This window comes from Schistocerca cancellata, chromosome 2 (assembly GCF_023864275.1).
Source record: "Schistocerca cancellata isolate TAMUIC-IGC-003103 chromosome 2, iqSchCanc2.1, whole genome shotgun sequence".
NCBI classification, from domain to species: Eukaryota; Metazoa; Arthropoda; class Insecta; order Orthoptera; family Acrididae; genus Schistocerca; species Schistocerca cancellata.
This window is the reverse complement of record NC_064627.1, coordinates 463,859,171-463,871,697: the sequence shown is the minus strand read 5'-3', so window position 1 is coordinate 463,871,697 and position 12,527 is coordinate 463,859,171. Positions and strand designations below refer to the sequence as shown.

Sequence of the window (12,527 nt, the reverse complement as noted above, 5' to 3'; positions counted from 1 at the left end):
ATTCCAGCTAGGTAGCAACTCACTGACAAATTTTGGAAATGCTGGATGAAAGAATAACTGTTGGAGCTGATGAACTTCCATGATGTTAAACGTCCACCAGGATGGCTCATCAAATTCTGCCTGGGAACATTGTTCTGATACAAGAGGACACACATCCACAACCCATATGCAGAAAGAGCAGAATAGAGAGAGCACTATCGCAGAGAGATGCGAAGATAAGAATAATAATCCTCTGCACACCATATGGTCACATGGTCATTTGTATGACGCAGTTGGTCGAACCCTTAGAGGTCAACCATGGTGAGGATGAAGTTGAGGAAGGACATACCTTCATAGGATACTTGCTTCTGAGACCAGTATGAATAAATTAAAACAATATCACATTTTACACCTGTGGCAACATGTATAGGATACTTCCAACATAGGAAGAAAAGCCTGTGAATTCCTCTCCACTATAAGGGAGAGACAAAGAATGAGATTCCTTAACCAGTTGGGTTATTATAGAATTGTAGATGTTGAAGGTATACAGAGAATCATGGAAATGATTGACACAGAGGGAATACTGCTGACATGCCATTCTTTACAGCAGGTTATTCACCAGAGTAGTTTCAGGACAGACACAGTAGTAGGAATAACCTTCAATAATTTTGACATATTAGTTCTGCAAGGAAATGGTGACCTGACAGAATCAACAACTGTGAGAAATGTAGCTTTGTAGTCACAAAAGCAGTAGTAATAGTAGCTGAATAATTAGTTATAGATGCAATAGTAACTGTATAGTAGAAGATAATATTTTTCTTTCTTTTATTGCTTTTTTTAATTACAGTGTAACAAGAAGTAATAATTAGTATAGGCATTTTTGTTATATGTGTTCAGCCAGTTTTATCTACACAAAAAAAGATACAATTGAAAAAATAAATAATTAAATAAGTATTAGAATGAAATAGTGTTCCATCATTACGCCACACAGAAAAGGTGAGGGAACATGATCACAATAAGTAAGACCTCATCACAGAGAAGAAGGAAGAGAAAACAAAAATTATCTCAGAATGAACAGGGAGCTGACAGCTGAGGGAATTGAAAGAAATTAATGTAGCTGGAAGAAAGGTTTTGCACCAATACACCTATGAATGCCAGTTTTAATTGTAATGACACTCAGTTCAAGTATGTCATTCATTTCTCATTGTCATTACTGACCACCACTTGTTCCTCAGTCAATGTTTTTTCTCCTGTAGTATAGGAGTATTACATGAATAAATGCTATTGTTAGCTCTGATGAACAATTCATACACAAAACAAGCATCAGTGTATGTTGAACCTAACTGGAGGTAAAGAATGGCATTAGATTTCACACAATTTCCATCTTTGACAACCTTCTGCTTCCTGTCTTCGATAGTCTTGTTCAAAAGAGATAAACTAAATCTGTGGTGACTATGTGTTGGAGTTTACAGTCTTCTGCCTGAGCCTTCCACATATTTGGATTTGCATTTTTATCTTTTAGAGCTGGTTACTGTAACGCTTTAGAGGGACACCATCACCTCTTATGCCACTACCAATTCACGTAGTTCATAAAAGATAAATAATTTATCAACTGTAACATATTGATGCTGACTCAATGAGCAATAGCACATTGTTTTATGCATATTGATTCAAGCTGTATGTATTGTACTACAACATAGGCACAGTTGGTAATAACTTGAAATCTGGCTTCAGTACTGAATACAATAATTGTACAAGGCACAGCACAAAAAATGAAAGTTATAACTTACATGATTATTGATACCAAACACTCAACTACTTGCCTGGGTTAAGGTTAAGTAACATTTGTCTGTCAGTGGTGTATGCACCAGTTTTAGTGTACTTCCTTGGTACTCAAAGGTATATTTGAACTCAGCATCTACCATACGAACTACAGTTGAATCACCATTCTGGGAATAGAATCTGGAAGAGTTCAAAGATCATATCATACATATGTTAATTTTGTATTATTGTCAATAAATGAATATGCATAAGGTAATACTACCAAAAGCAAATACATGGAAGAACAACCACATCATTTAATTAAATGATAGCACCATAAACAATATAATTTAATTTATTGCAATATGAGAATTTAATTAAAACAACATGCTTGCCTTCTTATACACATTTATTGATTCGCACACTGTGTTCCATAGTCTATTACAGAGGAGAGCCTTCAGGGTTGTGGAGTGAGTCATATTATACATTATAAGCCGAAACACAAACACAAGGCACGTATGTCACTACTTAATTGTGACTAGTGATAATCCACTCACAGTGACAAATATCAGTATTACAATACCAGGTAACTGTTTATGTGTCGAATTGAAAATGAATGCAGAAGCGTACACAGCCACAGTACACTGTCATTGTTTATTTATTTATTTGTCCATATAAATCTCTTTTTCAGTACACATATCGTACACAGGATATTGGACAGGAAATATTTTTATCTATTGGTTTTTCAAAAATCAAACATACATTATTTAAATTTGTATAACAAATTGGATCTATACAGTTAATAATTACAATTTTTAAATACTGTATATTTTTTACTTATTTCTGCAATTAAAGATACAAATTACATTTTTTCTTGCATGAAATATTGCGGGATTGAATAGTAGCAGTTTTTCAGAAGGTAGGCCATTACAGACTTTTTACAGCTCTGTAGTTCAGGAAGAGATTTTATATGTCTTGGTAATCTGTTGTATAATTTTGTTCCTGCATGATATACACCTTTTTTGCATAGTGTGGTGTTACAATGATTAATGTGTATACCACTGTCTGACCTGGTACTGTAATGGTGGACACTTTTGTTTTGGGAAAAAGGTTTTCTTTTCTCAGTATACTTTTTTTGACATGCATGACTACTTCCAGCATATGAATGCTGCGAAGGGGTAAGATCTTTAGATATTTAAAGACAGGTTTGCATGGTTTTCTGCTGCTCACTTGTTTCATTATTCTCATAACTGCCTTTTGTTTCATGAAAACTGTTATGGCCTTGTGCACATTTCCCCTGAAAATGATACCATATTTCAGTATTCAATGTACACGAGCAAAGTATACAGCCCTAACCGTTCCTGCACTAGTATTGTTGCAAGGAATTCTTACTATATAGGTCGTTTTTGCTAGTTTTCAATTTAGGGATGTGATATGAGTGCTTCACTTAAGGTTTTCCTTGATATGAATCTCAAGAAATTTAGTTTCATTGACAGCACTAATGATTTGGTTATCTATACATACTACGGGTTGTGGCACATTTTTATTTTGATCTGTGTGGAAATTCATGAGTACCATTTTTTGGGGATTAACTACTAGCCTGTTTCTGGTAAACCATTCATCCATGTAATGGACGAATTCGCCGCGAAGCAGCAGTGAAGAAGAGATGGTAAACGAAGCAAGAATTCTAATCCGGATGACGAAAAACGTATACCCAGCATCAAAGTTAATTATAAGTAGTATCCTGCACATAAGATTGGTAAGTGATAAATACATAGGCAGGATAAACAATCGCATCAGACAGCAGTGCAACAGACTTGGTGCAGTTTTCGTGGATTTGAATAAATTTATTAGTGATAAATGTCTAGGACAAGATGGACTGCATCTGAACCGGCTAGGATCAGCAACATTCAGCAATATGTATAGTGATATATGTAAGATCATACTTAATAAGGGAAACTAGTATGCAAAGATGGGGTTGTAAAAATTGATAATGACGTTGAAACAAAAATACACAAACAGCGTTTCAAACCATATGCCATTATGAATATTAAAAAAGGTAACAATATGTTCGTAATGCACTTGAACATAAATGGGTTAAGTTCAAATTACACAAATGGCAGCGAAATAAAACTTAACGACTTGCACATCAATTTGTCGGAAATACCGAATATCGAGACTGTTTACTTGAATGAACACTGGCTTACAAAGGACAGTATCAAAATCTTAAATAACCTTGATAATTTTTAGGTTGCCAGCAGCTTTTGTAGAAGTAATTTAACTCGAAGAGGATCGTGCATACTAGTGGAAAGATCAATGGAATTCCCTTAATGAAGAATGTATATTTGAAAGCCACTGTGTAGAGTTAGGGCAAAATATTGTAATTTGATCTGTATACAGAATTCCGGGCGCAGAAATAACAAAATATTTTTTGTCAAAATTCCAGTGTCTATTGCAAAAACTTCAAAAAGAAATCAAGAAAATAATCATAATAACCACTGATTTCAACATAGATCTAGCCAGTGAAGCCAATAACTCAACAAAATTCATTGATATGATTCAAACATCACATTTCAGTGCAAATTTCAATGATTTCACTCGAGTAAACGAAGTGTCTGCAACATGTATAGATAATATTTTAACCCATTATACTTATAATGAGGCAAATAAATTTTGTTTAGATTTAGGACTTTCTGATCATTGCACTCTGTTTATGGAGTTACCAAAAACAATAGAACCTTGTTCGAAAAAAAACCAACAGCAAACGCCAGCTCAGCAAAGAAAATGTAAACTTATTCCATCATAGATTAAATAAGGTGGAGTGGTCTATAGATCATAGTATTTCATGCTCTGAAAATTTTGCTACTTTTATGGAAAAATTCCTTTTTAATGAAACTTTCCCCCTTACTGTACATCATAAAAAAGTAGGAAATAAGGTAAAGTGGATTACTGAAAGAATAAAAATCTCGAGTGCAAGAAAAAGACGGCTACATAGGGAATAAAACATAATAAAAGTTCTCATTTTGTTACCTATGTAAAAGATTACAATAATATTTTTAAAAAAGTTGTAATGGCAGCCAAAGAACTGGCAAATAATAGATTCATATTGGATAGTGAAAACAAATCAAAGGCATTATGGCCAGTGATCATAGCTGAAACGGGAGCTACAGCTTGAGGGCACGATATTTCTGAAATCAAGATAGAGGATAAAACTATTGTAAATCCTACTCAAATTTCTGAATTCTTTAATGAATTCTTTATAAATGTAAACAACTGTAATGTCAATGTAGCAGATTATCCAGACATGGTAAATTTCTTCAACGGTGAGTAACCTGACGGTGAATTCTTCAGTACTTTTACAAAAACTAGAGTAAAAGATATAGAAAATGTGAGACTGTCACTAAAAAGTAAAACATCAGCAGGATGGGATGGGATACCAACAAAAGTGTTAAAAACAGTCTCTCAAATAATTGTTCAGCCACTAACTACAACAATTAACGTGTCCCTTCAAGAAGATTATTTTCCAGGAACACTGAAGTACGCAGTAGTTAAGCCACTATTCAAGAAAGGAAAAAAAGAACACATGGGAAACTATCGTCCAGTCTCTCTTCTTCCATCACTGTCACAAATATTTAAGAAGGTAGTCACCATACAAATTCAAAATTTCATAGAAAAATTTAAAATAATTTCAAAAAATCAGTATGGATTTCAAAAAGGCAAAATCATAATATCTGCTATAAATAATTTTGTTGATAAAATTAGCTTGTCTCTAGACAACTCACTGCATGCCACAGGAATTTTTGTGGCCTATCAAAGGCCTTTGATAGTGTGAATCACTCCTTGATACTTTGTAAACTGGAAAAGTATGGAATTAGGGGCACAGTATTAGAATGGTTTAAATCCTATCCAACTAACCAAAGACAAAGAGTGGTTATAACATCAGAGAGAGGAACTTATACTCCAGAGTGGAAAACCATTTCACAAGGAGTACACCAAGGTTCTGTCTTAGGTCCCATTCTGTTTTTGTATTACATAAATGATCTGCCACTTAAAATTGAGTGTCACTCAGTTTTATTTGCAGATGACACATCTTTAATCATTGAAAGTAACATTACAGATCAAATTCCACAAACTGTATTAAATATTCTAGAAAACTTGGATACTTGGTTTGATTTAAATGCGTTAAAATTAAACATGGGAAAGACTCAGTTAATGCAATTTAAAACAAAACAAGCAAAATTAAATGATATTCAGGTCAGTCACAGAAACCAGGATTTGCAGGAAGCTAGCTGTGTGAAATTCCCTGGAATGCAACTAGATAAAAATCTATCATGTGGGTCACACATACAGTGCCTTGCAAATAAATTAAATAGCCTAGCATATGCAATGAAAATATTGTACAATGCTACCAGTATGGGCATAAGAAAAGTAGTATATCACAGCTACTTTGAGTCAGTAATAAGGAATGTAATTGTATTTTGGGGTACGTCAAACCATATGTTTCGAATACTAAAACTTCAGAAAGCCATCATTAGAAATATGCACAATGTAGGGTGAAGAACATCATGTCACCCACTCCTAAAAACTCTGAGTATACTAATTGTTCCCTCACTATACATATATGAGCTAATTATCTTTGTACACAGTAATCCTGATTTATTTGTAGCAAATCATTTTCAACATGATTACAACACCAGAAATCAAAATAATTTTATGCTACCCACCCACTGTTTAAATGCTCAAACTCCACATTATATGGGTATGAAAATTTATAACAAAGTGAAAGTAAGAGAATTGCTCAGCATAAATTTAGTAACACTGAAAAAATCCTTATATGAGAAACTAGTGCGGAAATGTTACTATTCAGTAGAAGAATTCATAAATGAAAACCTGAAAATTTGAACAGGTGAGAGCAAATACTTAGGACTGTTAATCTTAAAAGTTTGTTACTTTTGAAGAAAAATTATTAACTGCTTAATTAAGTAATTATGCAGTACTGTACATTATATTACTGGTATTATAAGGAAAATTGTAAACCAGTTTTTGTATTTTGACAAGACTCCTGTACTTTTAAATCAATGGCTTGAAACTGTATGTAATAAGACAATAAACTTCTACTTCTACTTCTGCTACACTTCTTTTGTAATATTCTTTGCAGGTGCAGTGAGATTTTCTTCTTTATTTCCTTCAGTCAACAGGGTAGTGTCATCTGCAAACAGTACAGGTTCAGAATCCCTAATGTGTGATGGGAAATCATTAATGGATACCAAAAAAACCGGGGACCTAAAATAGACCCTGTGGAACACCATGACTTAGTTCACATGATTCTGAAAGGTGTACCTGCAGTTCATTTCTTTCCATGTACTTAATTTCAGTTACCTGAGAACGATATTCCAAATATGATGTAATCCACTGATTTGGCACATCTCTTACACCATACCGTTCAAGCTTCCTCAGGAGCACACAATGATCAATGACATCAAAGCTTTTGTTAGGTACAGGAATAAACCTGAGATATTTCTGTGGTTGTCCACTGCATTTAAGACATGGTTTATCTGGTTGAAAGTGGCTGTTTCTGTTGATCGCTGTGGTCTGAAGCCACGCTGACATCCAGAAATACCTGGCATTACCAGATGCCAAGTTTGTTCTGTTTGCCGATGATACAAACATTGCAATAAATAGCAAATCAAGTGTAGTCTAAGAAAGATCAGCCAATAAAATATTTGTGGACATTAATCACTGGTTCCTAGCCAATTCTTTGTCACTAAACTTTGAAAAAACACACTACATGCAGTTCAGAACTTGTAAGGGGTGTCCCAAGAGTATATGTCTAACATACGATGACAAGAAGATAGAAGAAGTGGACAGTGTTAAATTCTTGGGATTACAGCTTGATAATAAATTCAACTGGGAGGAGCACACCACAGACCTGCTGAAGCGTCTTAACAAATCTCTGTTTGCAATGCGAATTTTGTCAGACATAGGGGATATAAAAATGAAAAAGCTGGCATACTATGCTTACTTTCATTCCATAATGTCATATGGGATTATTTTTTGGGGTAATTCATCAAGCCAAGCTAAAGTTTTCCGGGTACAAAAACGTGCAGTAAGAATTATATGTGGTGTGAACTCAAGAACATCCTGCAGAAGCCTGTTTAGGGAACTAGGGATACTAACTACTGCTTCCCAATATATTTATTCCATAATGAAATTTGTCATTAAAAATATATGACTTTTTCAAACCAACAGCTCAATTCATGGAATCAATACTAGAAATAAGAATAATCTTCACAAGGATTTAAAGTCACTTAGTCTTGTACAAAAAGGTGTGCATTATTTAGGAACACACATTTTCAATAACTTGCCAGCAGCCATAAAAAGCTTAAAAACCAGTGAAATTCAGTTTAAGAGAAGCCTAAAGGATTTATTGGTGGCCAACTCCATCTACTCCATTGATAAATTTCTTAGTAAAACCAACTGATTTGTATATAAGTACAACATAACTTCTGCACAATTTCAGTGCAGTAATGTGTTCATTGAAAATTTGGGTGTGTGTGTGTGTGTGTGTGTAAGTATAATCTAACTTCTGCACCATTTCAGTGCAGTAATGTGTTCATTGTAAATACGTATTACAGTAGTTGCATTACATGTTTATTACCTTATAAATAAATAAAAAACTTTTTTATTTTAAATTCAGTGCATTAGTATTTGTAAAATGATTCTTAGTGTTCATTAAAAAATGACGATCATTCCACTTGGGACCTGTGGAATGGTACATTAGCTTATTTGTTTTAGTTGTAAATATTTGTCATGTATTGTTGTTTTTCTGACATGTTCCACATCCTGGAGGACCTCCTCACTACGGATCAATTGGAATGAAAGTAAATCTAATCTAATCTAATCTTGTCGAAGAATGTATTTAGTTGTGAAAGGAACACTTTTTCAATAATTTTCGAAATTAGTAGAGACACAGGCCTATAGTTACCCCTACATTGCTGATCACCTTTTTTATACAGGGGTATTACTTTTGCCATTTTCAGTTGCTGTGGGAAGACACCACATGATAAGGAAGAATTGCATATGTCTAATAAAGGAGAGAGTATATGTCTTGCTGTTATTTTTATAATATAATCTGAAAAATCATCAATACCAGTTGAATAATTACTATTCAGTAAGTTAATGGTATTTAGGAACTCTGTTGGGCATACTGGACTGAAGAACAGGGCTATATTATTTATTTTAATAGATGAAAGTTCTTTCCATGTCATAATAGTTGGCTTTCCAAATTTTTCCTTCACTAATTTTCCAGCAACAGTTGCATAATAAGAATTGAAGCTGTTTGCAACTGTTCTAGGGTTAGTGACATTCTTGCCATCGTGTGATATCACAATATTTTTGTGAGTGGTCTTCTTCCCATCCTGCACAGCTTTCCACATGGACTTAGTTTTACTGGATGGCATCGTAATATATTTGTCGTTTTCCCTTATTTTTGCCTGTTTTATGACACGTTTCAAAACTAGCTTGTATTTTTTGAAATAACTAAGAAATTGTGGACTGCTGTCAGTTTTTGACTGCAGAAAAAGTTCCTACTTCCTTTTACTGATACTCTAATTCCTGATGTAATCCAGTTTTTTAATCTATCTGTGCTTCTGGAAGAGGACTGGAGAGGTGTAGGAAAAAGGGAAAGTCACCCAGAACCGTATGTCAGGGGAGACTTACCGCATGGGGTGAGAAGGAATGACTAATTGTTGGGGACTGCATCAGACAAGATTTGAAAACCTGAGAGCCTAAAGGTGGAAGATAGAGTAATATCCAAGACAGAGATTACTGCTTAAACAATGTGCATTAGTTAGTAAGAGTAAAAAGCTAAGTGCACTGTACATAACAAAGTGGGAGGGGGGCGGTGAAAAATAGATGGGAATGACAATGAAAGATCTAGTTAACTAAAACAGAGTGAAGAAAAAAGTAGCTACTGTGAAGAAATGTTAGACGGAAGAAAATAATGTAAATTAAGGCCAGGTGGGTGGTGACAGCCAAGGACATATTGTAGCGCTAGTTTCCACCTGCAGAGTTCTGAGAAATTTGTGCCTGGAGGAAGAATTCCAATAGCGCGTGTAGTGAAACAGGCAGAAGGTTACAACTGTCATGTTGTAAAGCATATTCTGCAACAGAATAATGCATGTTGCCAGTATACGCCCATTCATCCTAACAATAATTTGGTGGTATCATGCCGATGACAAAAGGCTGAACAATGTTTACAAAACAGCTGGTATATGGCGTGTCGTTACTCCCTTTCGTAGTATCTTTTGCCAGTTACAGGGCTGGTATAGGTGGTGGTAGGAGGATGTATAGGGCAAGTCTTGCAGCAGGGACAGTCACAGGAATAAGAGCCATAGGGTAGTTGTTATATTATCTTTAGGCATTAATGACTTGACGAGAAGTAGCGACTCAAGCATGATTTGCACTATGCTCTTCCTATCATTAAGTTATATGAATGAAGAAGTAAGAGAACTCATTAGAAAGATTAAACAAGATATTAGATTGAATAGTTATTTTAGTGATAAGATTACTAACAAGACAACAGCATTACAAACAACAGGCTATATAAAGAAGGTACTCTATTCTGGAAGGCAAAAGAAGGTAAGTCACCACGAAGATATGTATCCCACAAACAGTAGAGAGAGATCTGATATCATTTATCAACATAGGCTCTAGTCATTATGACATATAAAAGTATATACAACAGGTGAACAAATTCTGTTATTTCAAACATATGACAAGAAAAATTAGGGAGGTCTTACAATGCTTATCCACAGACAAATTTCTTCGTACTAATGTCATCATTGTATTGACTTCCTATGATAGACAAGAAATTCATAACACACACACACACACAATGCATCACTAAATTACCTAAAGCAGAAAGAGCCCACTTCAAACAAAAGAATTGAGTCATAAGACTCCTCTGATAATACTCTTTGCTTTTGGATTAAATGCAGTAAATTACAAACTACAATGTATTGTGTCTACTTTGTAAGTGATCAACATAATTACTTATTTGCAATAATTTTATGTTGCATGAGCTCTTTAATGCAGTAAAAACTATTTTTAGTAAATATTCTTTAAGATATATTTTAAATTTATAGAGTTCCTGTAAACTGTGTCAGAGAGTGAAGGAAGATGATGTAGCTATCTCTTATAACTTGTGTCCTGTAATACCTAAAGCACAACATGAACTGCTGCTGAGTTTTGTCGTCAGAGCAGGGTCACGTATATATCTTTGTGCTTGGTCAAAATATGTTGAGCTTTATCTAATTAAACAGGCAAGTATGCTCACCATGATACAATGTCTACCGGAATATTTTAAGGATATAGGGAAACCAGGATGATTGTTAATTGATAATGGCACTTGATTAATTAGTAATAATTTTAAACAGGTTCTCGCATGGGAAGGAGTGAGACATGTAGCTATCTCAAGCTATCCCCGCAATCCAACTCAAGTAAAAGAATAATAAAGGTTTGGGACTATTACGTAGAACATACTATTCGGAAAAAACATACTTTGGGGCCACAACTAGTTCCTGAATTTCAGGTGATAATAAATGTGTTTTCACACACTGTTTCTGGATTACCTACAATAGGTATCATGAAGAGAGCTTTTGTGGGAGAAAAGTAATTGAAATTATTTAAGTATCCATCTGCACCCACAGAAAATTTGAAAGACACACATAGAAAAGTAGAACAGCAAATAAATAGACATGCGGAATAGAGGGTATACAAGTTTAATAGGGAAGTACAGAGGCCAATGTTCAATGTCAATGGTTTAATGTTTCTTTAAGATCATCACCACAGTTCCCAAAGAAGAAATAAACTAGTATTGTGGACCGTACAAGACTGTGAGTATCCCACACGCAAAGGTGGTAAATCTTGTAGAACCCTACAACAGGCCAAGATAGAGGTCTATACAATGTTGATGTGATAAAATGATTTAAGTCCTCAGGGGAATCTGCATTCTATGCAAGTCTGGCTGGGTGAGAACGTCTGTCAAGCCCCGAGTAACTGTTCTATTATTTCCATGTTCGTTTTTCGTAGAACAGTTTATTTGCTCTTTTTAGAGCCTATAATCTTTTGAAAAATATTGTCTCTAACAATCCTATTGTAGATTATAACAACGAAAATAATCAGTTTTTGATAGTATAACGTAACTGTATGGATAAAAAATCTACTCACCAAGCAGTGGCAGGAGAACACACATGTAAGAAAATGTTTTTTGTATGCAAGCTTTTGAAGCCAGTGGTTCTTCTTCCGGCAGAAGGGTTAAAGGGGAAGGAAGAAGGGTAAATGAAAAGGACTGGAGGGGTTTAGGACAAGGGGTAGAATTTAGAAAAGTCACCCAGAACCCTGGGTAAGGGGAGACTTACCAGACGGGATGAGAAGGACGTCTGGTAAGCCTCCCCAACCCGGGCTTCTGGATGACTTTTAAACTCTATTCATTTTCTTCAACCTCTCCAGTCCTTTTCCTTCACTATTCTTCCTTCCTCTTCAACCCTTCCGCTGGAAGAAGGAGGTAATGGCTCTAAAAGCTTGCATACATAAAACCTTTTTTTATATGTGTGTTCTCCTGCCACCATTTGGTGTGTAGATTTTTGATCTATAAAATTACATTATAGATCCTATTCTGGAATTAGATACATGAAACACCTAAGTCAGACCAAAGCATGTATGTGGTGTACAAGAGTATACACAATCACTCATAAAATTATACCTCATGTACAAATGAATTACAT

The 12,527-nt window shown here is 34.8% G+C and overlaps 1 protein-coding gene across 1 annotated transcript in view; it reads right to left on the bottom strand.

Moving 5' to 3' along the window:
- Positions 1–12,527, bottom strand: part of LOC126161972 (cytoplasmic dynein 2 heavy chain 1) — a 778,966-nt gene that overhangs the window by 494,085 nt on the left and 272,354 nt on the right. Inside the window, 1 exon segment of the mRNA XM_049918163.1 lies at positions 1,803–1,941. Coding sequence (XP_049774120.1) covers positions 1,803–1,941 — 139 coding nt within the window.